A 21,600-nucleotide genomic window follows, 5' to 3' on the forward strand; every position below is an offset into this window, starting at 1 on the left:
GGAGTGATGATATCCCTGTGACGTGACCTACGTGTTATATAGTAGGAGTGTTGATATCTCTGTGATGTGACCTACGTGTTATATAGTAGGAGTGATGATATCTCTGTGATGTGACCTACGTGTTATATAGTAGGAGTGATGATATCCCTGTGACGTGACCTACGTGTTATATAGTAGGAGTGGTGGCGTTGATATCCCTGTGATGTGACCTACGTGTTATATAGTAGGAGTGGTGGCGTTGATATCTCTGTGACGTGACCTACGTGTTATATAGTAGGAGTGGTGGCTTTGATATTCCTGTGATGTGACCTACGTGTTATATCGTAGGAGTGGTGGCGTTGATATCCCTGTGATGTGACCTACGTGTTATATAGTAGGAGTGGTGGCGTTGATATCCCTGTGATGTGACCTACGTGTTATATAGTAGGAGTGATGATATCCCTGTGACGTGACCTACGTGTTATATAGTAGGAGTGATGATATCTCTGTGATGTGACCTACGTGTTATATAGTAGGAGTGATGATATCTCTGTGACGTGACCTACGTGTTATATAGTAGGAGTGGTGGCTTTGATATCTCTGTGACGTGACCTACGTGTTATATAGTAGGAGTGATGATATCTCCGTGACCTGACCTACGTGTTATATAGTAGGAGTGATGATATCTCCGTGACCTGACCTACGTGTTTTATAGTAGGAGTGATGATATTCCTGTGATGTGACCTACGTGTTATATAGTAGGAGTGGTGGCGTTGATATCCCTGTGACGTGACCTACGTGTTATATAGTAGGAGTGGTGGCTTTGATATTCCTGTGATGTGACCTACGTGTTATATCGTAGGAGTGGTGGCGTTGATATCCCTGTGATGTGACCTACGTGTTATATAGTAGGAGTGGTGGCGTTGATATCCCTGTGATGTGACCTACGTGTTATATAGTAGGAGTGGTGGCGTTGATATCCCTGTGATGTGACCTACGTGTTATATAGTAGGAGTGGTGGCGTTGATATCCCTGTGATGTGACCTACGTGTTATATAGTAGGAGTGGTGGCGTTGATATCCCTGTGATGTGACCTACGTGTTATATCGTAGGAGTGGTGGCGTTGATATCCCTGTGATGTGACCTACGTGTTATATAGTAGGAGTGGTGGCGTTGATATCCCTGTGATGTGACCTACGTGGTATATAGTAGGAGTGGTGGCGTTGATATCCCTGTGATGTGACCTACGTGTTATATAGTAGGAGTGGTGGCGTTGATATCTCTGTGATGTGACCTACGTGTTATATAGTAGGAGTGGTGGCGTTGATATCCCTGTGATGTGACCTACGTGTTATATAGTAGGAGTGGTGGCGTTGATATCCCTGTGATGTGACCTACGTGTTATATAGTAGGAGTGGTGGCGTTGATATCCCTGTGATGTGACCTACGTGGTATATAGTAGGAGTGGTGGCGTTGATATCCCTGTGATGTGACCTACGTGTTATATAGTAGGAGTGGTGGCGTTGATATCTCTGTGATGTGACCTACGTGTTATATAGTAGGAGTGGTGGCGTTGATATCCCTGTGATGTGACCTACGTGTTATATAGTAGGAGTGGTGGCGTTGATATCCCTGTGATGTGACCTACGTGTTATATAGTAGGAGTGGTGGCGTTGATATCCCTGTGATGTGACCTACGTGTTATATAGTAGGAGTGGTGGCGTTGATATCCCTGTGATGTGACCTACGTGTTATATAGTAGGAGTGGTGGCGTTGATATCCCTGTGATGTGACCTACGTGTTATATAGTAGGAGTGATGATATCCCTGTGATGTGACCTACGTGTTATATAGTAGGAGTGATGATATCCCTGTGATGTGACCTACGTGTTATATAGTAGGAGTGGTGGCGTTGATATCCCTGTGATGTGACCTACGTGTTATATAGTAGGAGTGATGATATCCCTGTGATGTGACCTACGTGTTATATAGTAGGAGTGGTGGCGTTGATATCCCTGTGATGTGACCTACGTGTTATATAGTAGGAGTGATGATATCCCTGTGATGTGACCTACGTGTTATATAGTAGGAGTGATGATATCCCTGTGATGTGACCTACGTGTTATATAGTAGGAGTGGTGGCGTTGATATCCCTGTGATGTGACCTACGTGTTATATAGTAGGAGTGATGATATCCCTGTGATGTGACCTACGTGTTATATAGTAGGAGTGGTGGCGTTGATATCCCTGTGATGTGACCTACGTGTTATATAGTAGGAGTGATGATATCCCTGTGATGTGACCTACGTGTTATATAGTAGGAGTGATGATATCCCTGTGATGTGACCTACGTGTTATATAGTAGGAGTGATGATATCCCTGTGATATCTCTGGGCTGTGTTTTTGTTCGAAGGGGGAGTTTGTTCCATTTCATTTGACCTCTGACCTAACGAATACAAGGCCGTTTTGCTTTGCTTTTGAATCATGCTTTTCATTTCAGACTCTTTTGATTCATGTTTAAAATCTTAAAGCATTTTGTTAAGGTCCACTTTATTTATTCTGGATGTATTGGAGCTTCATATGATTTTGATTTGTACGAAATACACACACACACACACACACACACACACACACACACACACACACACACACACACACACACACACACACACACACACACACACACACACACACACACACACACACACACACACAATACAAGACCGACAGTATGTGGACACCTGCTCGTCGAACGTCTCATTCCAAAACTCATGGGCATTAATATGGAGTTGATCCCCTCTTTGCTGCTATAACAGCCTCCATTCACTCTTCTGGAAAAGCTTTCCACTAGATGTTGGAACATTGCTGCCATAACAGCCTCCACTCTTCTGGGAAGGCTTTCCACTAGATGGATCATTGCTGCGGGGACTTGCTTCCATTCAGCCACAAGAGCATTCGTGAGGTCAGGACCCGATGTTGGTCGATTAGGCCTGGCTCGCAGTCGTCGTTCCAGTTCATCCCAAAGGTGTTTGATGGGTACATGGGGGAATTGTCATGCTGAAACAGGAAAGGGCCTTCCCCAAACTGCCACAAAGTTGGAAGCACAGAATGGTCTATAACGTCATTGTATGCTGTAGTGTTAAGATTTCCGTTCACTGGAACTAAGGGTCCCGAACCATGAAAAACAGCCCCAGACCATTATTTCTCCTACACCAAACTTTACAGTTGGCACTATGCATTAGGGCAGGCAGCATTCTCCTGGCATCCATTGGTGAAGCATGATTCATCACTCCAGAGAACACGTTTCCACTGCTCCAGAGTCCAATGGCGGCGAGCTTTACACCACTCCAGCCGATGCTTGGCATTGCTCATGATGATCTTAGGCTTGTGTGCAGCTGCTCGGCCATGGAAACCCATTTAACGAAGATCCCGACGAACACTTATTGTGGTGACGTTGCTTCCAGAGGTAGTTTGGAACTCGGTAGTGAGTCTTGCAACCAAGAACCGCATCGCTTCAGCACTCGACGGTCCATTCTCTGAGCTTGTGTGGCCTAAGCACTTCGCGGCTGAGCCATTGTTGTTTCCAGGAGCAACAACGGGGCACCTCTAGCTGGGCAAAAATGTGACGAACTGACTTGTTGGAAAGGTGGTATCCTATGACGGTGCCACGTAGAAAGTAATTGAGGCCGAATCCACTTATTTGTACATATCGTGTTTAGCTACGTGATCAGCACCTGTTGGACCCGACACAATCATCACTAAACAGTGTAGTAGCCTAAGGAGAATAGAAATATATAGAACAGGTAACTGTTTTCTATGGAATGCGCGTGGTTACTCCCTTGTCCCCGGGCTGAAGTGGCTATAGAACTAACGACTCGGATATCAAGTTACAACCCGCGTTGCTTATGTTTTGGCGGTGTCCGAGGTCGGAGGTGTAACTGCGTTGGAGCCCGTCAAATCGCTGAACAGCTGATCAGTGTTACAATGCAACACCAGGTCGCGTTAGAAGTTCAGGACGAGGAAGTGTACACTCTTCAAAGGGGTTCCGAAAGGGTTTTTCGGTTGTCCTCATAGGTGAACTCTTTTTTGGGGGGCTCCAGGTAGAACCCTTTTAGGTTCCAGGTAGAACCCTTTTTGAGTTCCATGTGGGTTTTTACATGGGAACCCAAAAAGGATTTTACCTGGAACCTAAAAGGGTTCTTCAAAGGGTTCTCCTATGGGGACAGCCGAATAATCCTTTAAGGTTCTAGGTTCTAGCATCTTTCTAAGAGTGAAGGCTATTATAGAAATAATGACGCTCAAATAGAAAATCATTTAATAACTAAATAATGAGTATTTCTATCAGCCTGATCGAGGTGTAGATCACATCTCACATTAGAGTGTTCAAACTAAAAAAGGAGGAGGAATGGGAATTCTGTTAAGGTACACACACACACACACACACACACACACACACACACACAGACACACACACACACACACACACACACACACACACACACACACACACACACACACACACACACACACACACAGACACACACACACACACACACACACACACACAGGGAATTCTCTCAATGTGACTCCGTGGAGTCAAGGTACACACATACACACACACACACACACACACACACACACACACACACACACACACACACACACACACACACACACACACACACACACACACACACAGGGAATTCTCTCAATGTGACTCCGTGGAGTCAATGTATAATGTAAATATTATGTAATGTATATATTATAATGTGTATATATATATGTATATAATATATATATATTTATAATATATAAATATAGAGCCACTTGTAGATTTGACAGCTCTGATGCAGTTCCACCTCCACTAAAGCGGATCTGATTGAATAGAACCCAATGTTTGGATCATGCTAGTTATCACCACGACGACGACTTGTCTGCTACAAAAGAGGCTACGCCTTGTTTCCTCCACAGGCTTAACATCTCACTCGAGATTTGGTTCTGGTAGTACCAACCTCCACGAGGGGCTGGGAGGCTGGAGCGCTGGCGTGTGTGTGGAGTGTGGTACCAACCTGTTGAACCAGCCTCCGGCTGCCTCCATCGGGGCTGGGAGGCTGGAACGCTGGCGTGTGTGTGTGGCGTGTGGTACCAACCTGTTGAACCAGCCTCCGGCTGCCTCCATCGGGGCTGGCAGGCTGGAGCGCTGGCGTGTGTGTGTGGCGTGTGGTACCAACCTGTTGAACCAGCCTCCTGCTGCCTCCATCAGGGCTGGCAGGCTGGAGCACTGGCGTGTGGTACCAACCTGTTGAACCAGCCTCCGGCTGCCTCCATCGGGGCTGGCAGGCTGGAGCGCTGGCGTGTGTGTGTGTGGCGTGTGGTACCAACCTGTTGAACCAGCCTCCTGCTGCCTCCATCGGGGCTGGCAGGCTGGAGCGCTGGCGTGTGTGGTGCCACAGGGTGACCATGGACGTGATGTTAGCCTGGTGCAGCTGGCTCGTAAAGCAGCGGTAGTACCTGGAACATAGTGAACATTACTGTTAGTCCAGTCCGAGTTCTCAACACACTGTTAACCGATACACTCAGAACTCCATTCCATGTTTTTACTCATGCACTTGTACCTGGAATGATGGAGATCAAGCAGGCAGTAATTAATCCAGTTTAGTTATGTTTAATAATTAATCAGACCTTTTTCAAACCTCTCCTCAGGCACCTACAGATATTTTACAATTTACTTGCCACCCTGAACTAGCACACCTGATTAATCTATTTACAGGTTTGATAACTACTTGACAAGTTTAATCAGATATCCTACCCTGAACAAAAATATAAACTCAACATGTAAAGTGTTGGTCCCATGTTTCATGAGCTGAAATAAAAGATCCCAGAAATGTTCTGCATGCACAATAAGCTTATTTCTGTCAAATTTTGTGCACAAATTTGTTTACGTCCCTGTTAGTGAGCATGTCTCCTTTGCCAAGATAATCCATCCACCTGACAGGTCCGGCATATCAAGAAGCTGATTAAACTGCATGATCATTACACAGGTGCACTTTGTGCTGGGGACAATAAAAGGCCACTCTAAAATGTGCAGTTTTGCCAAACAATGCCACAGATGTCTCAAGTTTTAAGGGAGCGTGCAACTGGCATTCTGACTGCAGGAATGTCCACCAGAGCTGTTGGCAGAGAATGTAATGTTCATTTCTCTATTAAAAGCTGTTTTAGAGAATTTGGCAATACCTCCAACCGGCCTCACAACCACAGACTGACTGCAGGAATGTCCACCAGAGTGGTTGCCAGACAACTACCATAAGCCGCTTCCAACATTGCTTTAGGGAGTACACCCAACCACAGACCACGTGTAACCACATCAGACCAGGACCTCCACATCCGGCCTCTTCACCTGAGTGATCATCTGAGACCAATCACCAGGACCTCCACATCCGGCCTCTTCACCTGAGGGATCATCTGACCAACCACCAGGACCTCTACATCCGACCTCTTCACCTGTGGGATGGTCTGAGACCAACCACCAGGACCTCCACATCCGGCCTCTTCCCCTGAGGGATCATCTGAGACCAACCACCAGGACCTCTACATCTGGCCTCTTCCCCTGAGGGATCATCTGAGTCCAACCACCAGGACCTCTACATCCGGCCTCTTCACCTGAGGGATCATCTGAGGCCAACCACTGGGACCTCCACATCCGGACTCTCCCCCTGAGGGATCATCTGAGACCAACCACCAGGACCTCCACATCCGGCCTCTTCACCTGTGGGATGGTCTGAGACCAACCACCAGGACCTCCACATCCGGACTCTTCACCTGTGGGATGGTCTGAGACCAACCACCAGGACCTCCACATCCGGCCTCTTCACCTTAGCGATGGTCTGAGACCAACCACCAGGACCTCCACATCCGGCCTCTTCCCCTGAGGGATCATCTGAGACCAACCACCAGGACCTCCACATCCGGCCTCTTCCCCTGAGGGATCATCTGAGACCAACCACCAGGACCTCCACATCCGGCCTCTTCCCCTGAGGGATCATCTGAGACCAACCACCAGGACCTCTACATCCCTCCTCTTCCCCTGAGGGATCATCTGAGTCCAACCACCAGGACCTCCACATCCGGCCTCTTCACCTGAGGGATCATCTGAGACCAACCACCAGGACCTCCACATCCGGCCTCTTCCCGTGAGGGATAATCTGAGACCAACCACCAGGACCTCCACATCCGGCCTCTTCCCCTGAGGGATCATCTGAGACCAACCACCAGGACCTCTACATCCGGCCTCTCCCCCTGAGGGATCATCTGAGACCAACCACCAGGACCTCCACATCCGGACTCTCCCCCTGAGGGATCATCTGACCAACCACCAGGACCTCCACATCCGGCCTCTTCACCTGTGGGATGGTCTGAGACCAACCACCAGGACCTCTACATCCGGCCTCTTCACCTGTGGGATCATCTGAGCACAACCACCAGGACCTCCACATCCGGCCTCTTCCCCTGAGGGATCATCTGAGACCAACCACCAGGACCTCTACATCCGGCCTCTTCCCCTGAGGGATCATCTGAGTCCAACCACCAGGACCTCCACATCCGGCCTCTTCCCCTGAGGGATAATCTGAGACCAACCACCAGGACCTCCACATCCGGCCTCTTCACCTGAGGGATCATCTGAGACCAACCACCAGGACCTCCACATCCGGCCTCTTCCCCTGAGGGATCATCTGAGACCAACCACCAGGACCTCCACATCCGGCCTCTTCCCCTGAAGGATCATCTGAGACCAACCACCAGGACCTCTACATCCGGCCTCTTCCCCTGAGGGATCATCTGAGTCCAACCACCAGGACCTCCACATCCGGCCTCTTCACCTGAGGGATCATCTGAGGCCAACCACCAGGACCTCCACATCCGGCCTCTTCCCCTGAGGGATAATCTGAGACCAACCACCAGGACCTCTACATCCGGCCTCTTCCCCTGAGGGATCATCTGAGATCAACCACCAGGACCTCCACATCCGGCCTCTTCCTCTGAGGGATGGTCTGAGACCAACCACCAGGACCTCCACATCCGGCCTCTCACCCTGAGGGATGGTCTGAGACCAACCACCAGGATCTCTACATCCGGCCTCTTCTCCTGAGGGATCATCTGAGACCAACCACCAGGACCTCCATATCCGGCCTCTTTACCTGTGGGATGGTCTGAGACCAACCACCAGGACCTCCACATCCGGACTCTTCACCTGTGGGATGGTCTGAGACCAACCACCAGGACCTCCACATCCGGCCTCTTCACCTTAGCGATGGTCTGAGACCAACCACCAGGACCTCCAGATCCGGCCTCTTCACCTGTGGGATGGTCTGAGACCAACCACCAGGACCTCTACATCCGGCCTCTTCACCTGTGGGATCATCTGAGACCAACCACCAGGACCTCCACATCCGGCCTCTCCCCCTGAGGGATCATCTGAGGCCAACCACCAGGACCTCCTCATCCGGACTCTCCCCCTGTGGGATCATCTGAGACCAACCACCAGGACCTCCACATCCGGCCTCTTCCCCTGAGGGATCATCTGAGACCAACCACCAGGACCTCTACATCCGGCCTCTTCCCCTGAGGGATCATCTGAGTCCAACCACCAGGACCTCCACATCCGGCCTCTTCACCTGAGGGATCATCTGAGACCAACCACCAGGACCTCCACATCCGGCCTCTTCCCCTGAGGGATCATCTGAGACCAACCACCAGGACCTCCACATCCGGCCTCTTCCCCTGAGGGATCATCTGAGACCAACCACCAGGACCTCTACATCCCTCCTCTTCCCCTGAGGGATCATCTGAGTCCAACCACCAGGACCTCCACATCCGGCCTCTTCACCTGAGGGATCATCTGAGACCAACCACCAGGACCTCCACATCCGGCCTCTTCCCCTGAGGGATCATCTGAGACCAACCACCAGGACCTCTACATCCGGCCTCTTCCCCTGAGGGATCATCTGAGTCCAACCACCAGGACCTCCACATCCGGCCTCTTCACCTGAGGGATCATCTGAGACCAACCACCAGGACCTCCACATCCGGCCTCTTCCCCTGAGGGATCATCTGAGACCAACCACCAGGACCTCCACATCCGGCCTCTTCCCCTGAGGGATCATCTGAGACCAACCACCAGGACCTCTACATCCCTCCTCTTCCCCTGAGGGATCATCTGAGTCCAACCACCAGGACCTCCACATCCGGCCTCTTCACCTGAGGGATCATCTGAGACCAACCACCAGGACCTCCACATCCGGCCTCTTCCCCTGAGGGATCATCTGAGACCAACCACCAGGACCTCCACATCCGGCCTCTTCCCCTGAGGGATAATCTGAGACCAACCACCAGGACCTCCACATCCGGCCTCTTCCCCTGAGGGATCATCTGAGACCAACCACCAGGACCTCCACATCCGGCCTCTTCCCCTGAGGGATCATCTGAGACAAACCACCAGGACCTCCACATCCGGTCTCTTCCCCTGTGGGTTCATCTGAGACCAACCACCAGGACCTCCACATCCGGCCTCTTCACCTGAGGGATGGTCTGAGACCAACCACCAGGACCTCCACATCCGACCTCTTCACCTGAGGGATGGTCTGAGACCAACCACCAGGACCTCCACATCCGGCCTCTTCCCCTGTGGGATCATCTGAGACCAACCACCAGGACCTCCACATCCGGCCTCTTCCCCTGAGGGATCATCTGAGACCAACCACCAGGACCTCTACATCCGGCCTCTCCCCCTGAGGGATGGTCTGAGACCAACCACCAGGACCTCTACATCCGACCTCTTCCCCTGAGGGATAATCTGAGCCAACCACCAGGACCTCCACATCCGGCCTCTTCCCCTGAGGGATGGTCTGAGAGCAACCACCAGGACCTCTACATCCGGACTCTCCCCCTGAGGGATCATCTGAGACCAACCACCAGGACCTCCACATCCGGCCTCTTCACCTGAGGGATGGTCTGAGACCAACCACCAGGACCTCCACATCCGGCCTCTTCCCCTGAGGGATCATCTGAGACCAACCACCAGGACCTCCACATCCGGCCTCTTCACCTGAGGGATCATCTGAGACCAACCACCAGGACCTCCACATCCGGCCTCTTCCCCTGAGGGATCATCTGAGACCAACCACCAGGACCTCCACATCCGGCCTCTTCACCTGAGGGATGGTCTGAGACCAACCACCAGGACCTCTACATCCGACCTCTTCACCTGTGGGATGGTCTGAGACCAACCACCAGGACCTCCACATCCGGTCTCTTCACCTGTGGGATGGTCTGAGACCAACCACCAGGACCTCCACATCCGGCCTCTTCCCCTGAGGGATCATCTGAGACCAACCACCAGGACCTCTACATCCGACCTCTTCCCCTGAGGGATGGTCTGAGACCAACCACCAGGACCTCCACATCCGGCCTCTTCACCTGTGGGATGGTCTGAGACCAACCACCAGGATCTCTACATCCGACCTCTTCCCCTGAGGGATGGTCTGAGACCAACCACCAGGATCTCTACATCCGGCCTCTTCTCCTGAGGGATCATCTGAGACCAACCAACAGGACCTCTACATCCGACCTCTTCCCCTGAGGGATGGTCTGAGACCAACCACCAGGATCTCTACATCCGGCCTCTTCTCCTGAGGGATCATCTGAGACCAACCACCAGGACCTCTACATCCGGCCTCTTCCCCTGTGGGATCATCTGAGACCAACCACCAGGATCTCTACATCCGGCCTCTTCCCCTGAGGGATCATCTGAGACCAACCACCAGGACCTCTACATCCGACCTCTTCACCTGAGGGATGGTCTGAGACCAACCACCAGGACCTCCACATCCGGCCTCTTCACCTGAGGGATGGTCTGAGACCAACCACCAGGACCTCCACATCCGGCCTCTTCCCCTGAGGGATGGTCTGAGACCAACCACCAGGACCTCCACATCCGGCCTCTTCACCTGAGGGATGGTCTGAGACCAACCACCAGGATCTCTACATCCGGCCTCTTCCCCTGAGGGATGGTCTGAGGCCAACCACCAGGACCTCCACATCCGGCCTCTTCACCTGAGGGATGGTCTGAGACCAACCACCAGGACCTCCACATCCGGCCTCTTCCCCTGAGGGATGGTCTGAGACCAACCACCAGGACCTCCACATCCGGCCTCTTCACCTGAGGGATGGTCTGAGACCAACCACCAGGATCTCTACATCCGGCCTCTTCCCCTGAGGGATGGTCTGAGGCCAACCACCAGGACCTCCACATCCGGCCTCTTCACCTGTGGGATCATCTGAGACCAACCACCAGGACCTCCACATCCGGCCTCTTCACCTGAGGGATGGTCTGAGACCAACCACCAGGACCTCCACATCCGGCCTCTTCACCTGTGGGATCATCTGAGACCAACCACCAGGACCTCCACATCCGGCCTCTTCCTCTGAGGGATGGTCTGAGACCAACCACCAGGACCTCCACATCCGGCCTCTTCCTCTGAGGGATGGTCTGAGACCAACCACCAGGACCTCCACATCCGGCCTCTCCCCCTGAGGGATCATCTGAGACCAACCACCAGGACCTCCACATCCGGCCTCTTCCTCTGAGGGATGGTCTGAGACCAACCACCAGGACCTCCACATCCGGCCTCTTCACCTGAGGGATGGTCTGAGACCAACCACCAGGACCTCCACATCCGACCTCTCCCCCTGAGGGATCATCTGAGACCAACCACCAGGACCTCCACATCCGGCCTCTTCCCCTGAGGGATCATCTGAGACCAACCACCAGGACCTCTACATCCGACCTCTTCCCCTGAGGGATGGTCTGAGACCAACCACCAGGATCTCTACATCCGGCCTCTTCTCCTGAGGGATGGTCTGAGACCAACCACCAGGATCTCTACATCCGGCCTCTTCTCCTGAGGGATCATCTGAGACCAACCAACAGGACCTCTACATCCGACCTCTTCCCCTGAGGGATGGTCTGAGACCAACCACCAGGATCTCTACATCCGGCCTCTTCTCCTGAGGGATCATCTGAGACCAACCACCAGGACCTCTACATCCGGCCTCTTCCCCTGTGGGATCATCTGAGACCAACCACCAGGATCTCTACATCCGGCCTCTTCCCCTGAGGGATCATCTGAGACCAACCACCAGGACCTCTACATCCGACCTCTTCACCTGAGGGATGGTCTGAGACCAACCACCAGGACCTCCACATCCGGCCTCTTCACCTGAGGGATGGTCTGAGACCAACCACCAGGACCTCCACATCCGGCCTCTTCCCCTGAGGGATGGTCTGAGACCAACCACCAGGACCTCCACATCCGGCCTCTTCACCTGAGGGATGGTCTGAGACCAACCACCAGGATCTCTACATCCGGCCTCTTCCCCTGAGGGATGGTCTGAGGCCAACCACCAGGACCTCCACATCCGGCCTCTTCACCTGAGGGATGGTCTGAGACCAACCACCAGGACCTCCACATCCGGCCTCTTCCCCTGAGGGATGGTCTGAGACCAACCACCAGGACCTCCACATCCGGCCTCTTCACCTGAGGGATGGTCTGAGACCAACCACCAGGATCTCTACATCCGGCCTCTTCCCCTGAGGGATGGTCTGAGGCCAACCACCAGGACCTCCACATCCGGCCTCTTCACCTGTGGGATCATCTGAGACCAACCACCAGGACCTCCACATCCGGCCTCTTCACCTGAGGGATGGTCTGAGACCAACCACCAGGACCTCCACATCCGGCCTCTTCACCTGTGGGATCATCTGAGACCAACCACCAGGACCTCCACATCCGGCCTCTTCCTCTGAGGGATGGTCTGAGACCAACCACCAGGACCTCCACATCCGGCCTCTTCCTCTGAGGGATGGTCTGAGACCAACCACCAGGACCTCCACATCCGGCCTCTCCCCCTGAGGGATCATCTGAGACCAACCACCAGGACCTCCACATCCGGCCTCTTCCTCTGAGGGATGGTCTGAGACCAACCACCAGGACCTCCACATCCGGCCTCTTCACCTGAGGGATGGTCTGAGACCAACCACCAGGACCTCCACATCCGACCTCTCCCCCTGAGGGATCATCTGAGACCAACCACCAGGACCTCCACATCCGGCCTCTTCCCCTGAGGGATCATCTGAGACCAACCACCAGGACCTCCACATCCGGCCTCTTCCCCTGAGGGATCATCTGAGACCAACCACCAGGACCTCTACATCCGGCCTCTCCCCCTGAGGGATCATCTGAGACCAACCACCAGGACCTCCACATCCGGCCTCTCCCCCTGAGGGATCATCTGAGACCAACCACCAGGACCTCCACATCCGGCCTCTTCCCCTGAGGGATCATCTGATACCAACCACCAGGACCTCCACATCCGGTCTCTTCCCCTGTGGGATCATCTGAGACCAACCACCAGGACCTCCACATCCGGCCTCTTCCCCTGAGGGATCATCTGAGACCAACCACCAGGACCTCCACATCCGGCCTCTCCCCCTGAGGGATCATCTGAGACCAACCACCAGGACCTCCACATCCGGCCTCTCCCCCTGAGGGATCATCTGAGACCAACCACCAGGACCTCCACATCCGGCCTCTTCCCCTGAGGGATCATCTGAGACCAACCACCAGGACCTCCACATCCGGCCTCTCCCCCTGAGGGATCATCTGAGACGAACCACCAGGACCTCCACATCCGACCTCTTCACCTGAGGGATGGTCTGAGACCAACCACCAGGACCTCCACATCCGGACTCTTCACCTCTGGGATGGTCTGAGACCAACCACCAGGACGTCCACATCCGGCCTCTTCACCTGAGGGATCATCTGAGACCAACCACCAGGACCTCCACATCCGGCCTCTTCACCTGAGGGATCATCTGAGACCAACCACCAGGACCTCCACATCCGGCCTCTTCACCTGAGGGATGGTCTGAGACCAACCACCAGGACCTCCACATCCGGCCTCTTCACCTGAGGGATCATCTGAGACCAACCACCAGGACCTCCACATCCGGCCTCTTCACCTGAGGGATCATCTGAGACCAACCACCAGGACCTCCACATCCGGCCTCTTCACCTGAGGGATCATCTGAGACCAACCACCAGGACCTCCACATCCGGCCTCTTCACCTGAGGGATGGTCTGAGACCAACCACCAGGACCTCCACATCCGGCCTCTTCCCCTGAGGGATGGTCTGAGACCAACCACCAGGACCTCCACATCCGGACTCTCCCCCTGAGGGATGGTCTGAGACCAACCACCAGGACGTCCACATCCGGCCTCTTCACCTGAGGGATCATCTGAGACCAACCACCAGGACCTCCACATCCGGCCTCTTCACCTGAGGGATGGTCTGAGACCAACCACCAGGACCTCCACATCCGGCCTCTTCACCTGAGGGATCATCTGAGACCAACCACCAGGACCTCCACATCCGGCCTCTTCACCTGAGGGATCATCTGAGACCAACCACCAGGACCTCCACATCCGGCCTCTTCACCTGAGGGATCATCTGAGACCAACCACCAGGACCTCCACATCCGGCCTCTTCCCCTGAGGGATGGTCTGAGACCAACCACCAGGACCTCCACATCCGGCCTCTTCCCCTGAGGGATGGTCTGAGACCAACCACCAGGACCTCCACATCCGGCCTCTTCACCTGAGGGATGGTCTGAGACCAACCACCAGGACCTCCACATCCGGCCTCTTCACCTGAGGGATCATCTGAGACCAACCACCAGGACCTCCACATCCGGCCTCTTCACCTGAGGGATCATCTGAGACCAACCACCAGGACCTCCACATCCGGCCTCTTCACCTGAGGGATGGTCTGAGACCAACCACCAGGACCTCCACATCCGGCCTCTTCACCTGAGGGATGGTCTGAGACCAACCACCAGGACCTCCACATCCGGCCTCTTCACCTGAGGGATGGTCTGAGACCAACCACCAGGACCTCCACATCCGGCCTCTTTACCTGTGGGATCATCTGAGACCAACCACCAGGACCTCCACATCCGGCCTCTTTACCTGTGGGATGGTCTGAGACCAACCACCAGGACCTCCACATCCGGCCTCTTTACCTGTGGGATCATCTGAGACCAACCACCAGGACCTCCACATCCGGCCTCTTCCCCTGAGGGATCATCTGAGACCAACCACCAGGACCTCTACATCCGGTCTCTTCCCCTGTGGGTTCATCTGAGACCAACCACCAGGACCTCCACATCCGACCTCTTCACCTGAGGGATCATCTGAGACCAACCACCAGGACCTCCACATCCGGCCTCTTCCCCTGAGGGATGGTCTGAGACCAACCACCAGGACCTCCACATCCGACCTCTTCCCCTGAGGGATGGTCTGAGACCAACCACCAGGACCTCCACATCCGGCCTCTTCCCCTGAGGGATGGTCTGAGACCAACCACCAGGACCTCCACATCCGACCTCTTCACCTGAGGGATGGTCTGAGACCAACCCCCCCGGACAGCTGATGAAACGGAGGAGTTGTTGTTTTTTCTGTCTGTAATGAAGCCCTTTTGTAGGGAAAAAACAAAGTCTGATTTGCGCCCCTGTCAAGTCATGTGATGTAATCCACCGATTAGTACCTAATGAATTTATTTATGACTGATTTCCTTTTATTGAACTATAACTTTGTTGCATTTATATATATTTGTTTTTGCCCAGTACAGTTCTGTAATATTATAATAATTATAATAATAAACAGAATGGATGGAGGTCTAGAGACTAGAGGAGACTGACTACTAGAGGAGACTGACTACTAGAGGAGACTGACCACTAGAGGAGAATAGAGGAGACTGACTACTAGAGGAGACTGACTACTAGAGGAGACTGACTAGAGGAGACTGACTAGAGGAGACTGACTACTAGAGGAGACTGACTACTAGAGGAGAATAGAGGAGACTGACTACTAGAGGAGACTAGCGGAGACTGACTACTATAAGAGACTAGCGGAGACTGACTACAGACTGACTACAAGAGGAGACTAGAGGAGACTGACTACAAGAGGAGAATAGAGGAGACTGACTACTAGAGGAGACTAGCGGAGACTGACTACAGACTGACTACAAGAGGAGACTAGAGGAGACTGACTACAAGAGGAGACTAGAGGAGACTGACTGCTAGAGGAGACTAGAGGACACTGACTACAGACTGACTACTAGAGGAGACTGACTACAGACTGACTACTAGAGGAGACTGACTACTAGGAGACTGACTACTAGGAGACTGACTACTAGAGGAGGCTGACTACTAGAGGAGGCTGACTACAGACTGACTACTGTAGGAGACTAGAGTAGGCTGACTACAGACTGACTACTAGAGGAGACTGACTACAGACTGACTACAGACTGACTACTAGAGGAGACTAGAGGAGACTGACTACAGACTGACTACTAGAGGAGACTAGAGGAGACTGACTACAGACTGACTACTAGAGGAGACTAGAGGACACTGACTACTAGAGGAGTATGACTACTAGAGGAGACTGACTACAGACTGACTGCTAGAGGAGACTGACTACAGACTGACTACTAGAGGAGACTGACTACAGACTGACTACTAGAGGAGACTAGAGGACACTGACTACTAGAGGAGACTGACTACTAGAGGAGACTGACTACAGACTGACTACTAGAGGAGACTGACAACAGACTGACTACAGACTGACTACTATCAAATCAAATCAAATTTTATTTGTCACATACACATGGTTAGCAGATGTTAATGCGAGTGTAATACTAGAAGTACTAGAGGAGACTGACTACAGACTGACTACTAGAGGAGACTAGAGGAGACTGACTACTAGAGGAGACTAGAGAAGACTACAGTACCCTAGTAAGGTAGTGTTGGGCTGAGTCACGTTGCCGCTGGGCACCAGGGAGGACCAGTTGAGAGAGAAGTGGAAGTGGTTGACTCCCACACGACGAATCTCTTCCACCTGAGGGGGGGTGGGGGTGGGGGGGGGGGGGGGTGGAGATTACTTTCACACCATATCGTTGTAATTTGTTTTGTGCATAAACGTGGAGAAGATCTCCGACCTGCTGGCGGATGGTGGCGTAGTCGGCACAGTGCTGTGCCCTGCGGAGCGGCGGGGCCTGGAACCCCTCTAACCTCCTGAGCTCCCCGTTGCCTGTGATGTTCCATACGTACACACTGGGATCTACAAACTGGGTGGGGGTGGTCTCCACCTGGACACACACACACACACACACAAACAGACATATAAACACACACACACACACATATAAACACACACACACACACACACACACATATAAACACACACACACACATAAACACACAAACACAAGCACACATAAACACAAACACACACACATATAAACACACACATAAACACACACACACAAACACAAACACACACACACATAAACACATAAACACACAAACACAAACACGCACATAAACACAAACACACAGAAAACACACAGAGGCACACACACACTGCGGTTGGTCAGGTTCATCCTGATCTGTTCTTTCTTAAGGGCAAAGGTTACCCTGTCACCATGGTAACTTCCAGCTGGCATCTACCACTTGTGTAAGCAAATATAAACTGTGACTCTGTGTCACACACACCAGCACGCAAGAGGAGGCCAATGGGGGCAAACAAATAATGGGTAGTGATTGTGTGTTGTGTGTTGTTTTTCTTAGTGAGCAAAGGCTATGTGTCCATGTGGCTCGTCCTGTTTATTTTTAAGAGTAGTAACTATGTGTATTCTTCTGCTGACCAGGGTTGAATGTAAGGTGGTACGGTCCAGTATGGTGTCTCAGTAAAATAAATACCAGGGTTGAATGTAAGGTGGTACGGTCCAGTATGGTGTCTCAGTAAAATAAATACCAGGGTTGAATGTAAGGTGGTACGGTCCAGTACGGTGTCTCTGTAAAATAAATACCAGGGTTGAATGTAAGGTGGTACGGTCCAGTATGGTGTCTCAGTAAAATAAATACCAGGATTGAATGTAAGGTGGTACGGTCCAGTATGGTGTCTCGGTAGAATAAATACCAGGGTCGAATGTAAGGTGGTACGGTCCAGTATAGTCAGGGTACTTCCTACCGGTAAAACATGAGCCAATCACTATAATTAATACTGAAATGTCATGAAAACTGTCGGCTAATCACCATTATTTATCATTACCGCATGTCAGAGGCATGAAAAACATGTGAGCGAACGGACTTGAAAACAGGCGGTAGAGCCTACGCTCCGAAATGCCATGTGGTTCAACGAGAACAAAGGCAGAGAGGATTGGACGACATGATCGGACGCATAAATTCTGACCAATCGACGATGGACCCTAAAATGTCCTTAGACTTTAAAAGATGTCGCTTTCTTTCTATTTTCAACTCGCTTGTTTGGAAATATGTTGCGAGTGGACGAACGAAGGAAAGGGAGACATTTGAAGTGATTTATTTGACAGTCAGATGAAAACGACCGGTTGTGTTTATGCCACAATAAAAGGTAACACAGTGTAAAAAGTTAAATGACACATTTTTTTTTTTTTTTTTTACAACTAAACCCCACGGAGATTTCAATTGATTTAATATGGATTTATATTTGTAATTCTATGATTTTAGGCTCGTAAAAATGTTTGGCGAAAAAACGTTACACACAGGAGGTCCCGATCCGGGTTAGAAATGACATCTACTTTCTGCCTTAGTAGGTAGTGGGGTCAGCAGTGGAATATAACCACAGGGTCGTAGGTTCAAATCCCCCTTATGACCGTGACCAATTTGTAGAAAATCACCCGTGTTAAATATAATATAACATAATGTTTGATACATGTTTAATAATAACCATTGAGCCGAGGCTTGTATCCAAGGCAACGAACGTCACGCCTCTACAATCCCAGAGAGGCTTTGAAACATACTTTTTACAGTTACACGTTTTTTTTTTTCTAAAACAGAAAGTTCAATGTGTAAAAGATGCATTAAAAAAACTATGTGTCCCTTTATAACTAGATATTTAACTAGATATTTAACTAGATATTTGAGCAAACATTAACTCCAGGATGAACTTGAACTTGCGGCAGTTTCAGTGAGGTTGATATGTAGCTACGGGTTTACTGGAGCAGTCTGCTGCTGTTTGCTGTGCTGGCGCCACAGACTGATGCAACCCTGAGTACCGTTGTTATAAAATACCCCAACCCTCATTATAATACCCCAACCCTGAGTACCGTTGTTATAAAATACCCCAACCCTCATTATAATACCCCAACCCTGAGTACCGTTGTTATAAAATACCTCAAACCTCAGTAATGTCATTATAAAATACCCCAACCCTCATTATAATACTGCAACCCTGAGTACCGTTGTTATAAAATACCTCAAACCTCAGTAATGTCATTATAATACCCCAACCCTCATTATAATACCCCAACCCTGAGTACCGTTGTTATAAAATACCCCAAACCTCAGTAATGTCATTATAATACCCCAACCCTCATTATAATACCCCAACCCTCATTATAATACTCCAACCCTCATTATAATACCCCAAAACTCATTATAATACCCCAACCCTCATTATAATACCCCAGCCCTCATTATAATACCCCAACCCTGAGTACCTTCATTATAAAATACCCCAACCCTCATTATAATACCCCAACCCTGAGTACCTTCATTATAAAATACCCCAACCCTCATTATAATACCCCAACCCTGAGTACCTTCATTATAAAATACCCCAACCCTCATTATAATACCCCAACCCTGAGTACCTTCATTATAAAATACCCCAACCCTCATTATAATACCCCAACCCTGAGTACCTTCATTATAAAATACCCCAACCCTCATTATAATACCCCAACCCTGAGTACCTTCATTATAAAATACCCCAACCCTCATTATAATACCCCAACCCTGAGTACCTTCATTATAAAATACCCCAACCCTCATTATAATACCCCAACCCTGAGTACCTTCATTATAAAATACCCCAACCCTCATTATAATACCCCAACCCTGAGTACCTTCATTATAAAATACCCCAACCCTCATTATAATACCCCAACCCTGAGTACCGTCATTATATTATAACCCAACCCTCATTACTGTCATTATAAAATACTCTAACCCTCATTATAATATCCCAACCCTCATTATAATACTCTAACCCTCATTATAATATCCCAACCCTCATTATAATACTCTAACCCTCATTATAATATCCCAACCCTCATTATAATACCCCAACCCTCATTACAATACCCCAACCCTCATTATAATACTCTAACCCTCATTATAATACCCCATCCCTCAGTACTGTCATTATATAATACCCCAACCCTCAGTACTGTCATTATAAAATACCCCAACCCTCGTTAAAATACCCCAACCCTCAGTACTGTCATTATAAAATAGCCCCACGCTCATTATAATACCCCAACCCTCAGTACTGTCATTGTAACATACCCCAACCCTCATTAAAATACCCCAAGCCTCATTATAATACCCCAACCCTCATTATAATACCCCAACCCTCAGTACTGTCATTATAATACCCCAACCCTCATTATAATAATCTAACCCTCATTATAATAATCGAACCTTCATTATAATACTCCAACCCTCATTATAATACTCCAACCCTCATTATAATACTCTACCCTCATTATAATACTCTAACCCTCATTATAATACTCTAACCCTCATTATAATACTCCAACCCTCATTATAATACTCTAACCCTCATTATAATAATCTAACCCTCATTATAATACTCTAACCCTCATTATAATACTCCAACCCTCATTATAATACCCCAACCCTCAGTACTGTCATTATAATACCCCAACCCTCATTATAATAATCTAACCCTCATTATAATAATCTAACCTTCATTATAATACTCCAACCCCCATTATAATACTCCAACCCTCATTATAATACTCTACCCCCATTATAATACTCTAACCCTCATTATAATACTCCAACCCTCATTATAATACTCTAACCTTCATTATAATAATCTAACCCTCATTATAATACTCCAACCCTCATTATAATACTCCAACCCTCATTATAATACTCTACCCTCATTATAATACTCTACCCCTCATTATAATACTCCAACCCTCATTATAATACCCCAACCCTCAGTACTGTCATTATAATACCCCAACCCTCATTATAATACTCTACCCTCATTATAATACTCTAACCCTCATTATAATACTCTAACCCCCATTATAATACTCCAACCCTCATTATAATACTCTACCTTCATTATAATACTCCAACCCTCATTATAATACTCCAACCCCATTATAATACTCCAACCCTCATTATAATACTCTAACCCTCATTATAATACTCCAACCCTCATTATAATACTCTACCCTCATTATAATACTCTAACCCTCATTATAATACTCTAACCCTCATTATAATACTCCACCCTCATTATAATACTCTAACCCTCATTATAATACTCCAACCCTCATTATAATACTCTGACCCTCATTATAATACTCCAACCCTCATTATAATACTCTACCCTCATTATAATACTCCAACCCTCATTATAA

General features: G+C 50.0%; 1 protein-coding gene across 1 annotated transcript in view; it reads right to left on the bottom strand.

The window, feature by feature from the left end:
* Positions 1 to 21,600, bottom strand: part of kl (klotho) — a 47,451-nt gene that overhangs the window by 15,192 nt on the left and 10,659 nt on the right. The window contains exons 7-9 of the mRNA XM_036989527.1: positions 17,092 to 17,241; positions 16,885 to 16,991; positions 5,361 to 5,489 (exon numbers count right to left, since the gene is read on the bottom strand). Of these exons, the coding sequence (XP_036845422.1) occupies positions 5,361 to 5,489; positions 16,885 to 16,991; positions 17,092 to 17,241 (386 nt within the window). The remainder of the gene's footprint in view (positions 1 to 5,360; positions 5,490 to 16,884; positions 16,992 to 17,091; positions 17,242 to 21,600) is intronic.

The sequence above is a fragment of the Oncorhynchus mykiss genome, chromosome 10, assembly GCF_013265735.2.
Source record: "Oncorhynchus mykiss isolate Arlee chromosome 10, USDA_OmykA_1.1, whole genome shotgun sequence".
In the NCBI taxonomy this organism is placed as follows: Eukaryota; Metazoa; Chordata; class Actinopteri; order Salmoniformes; family Salmonidae; genus Oncorhynchus; species Oncorhynchus mykiss.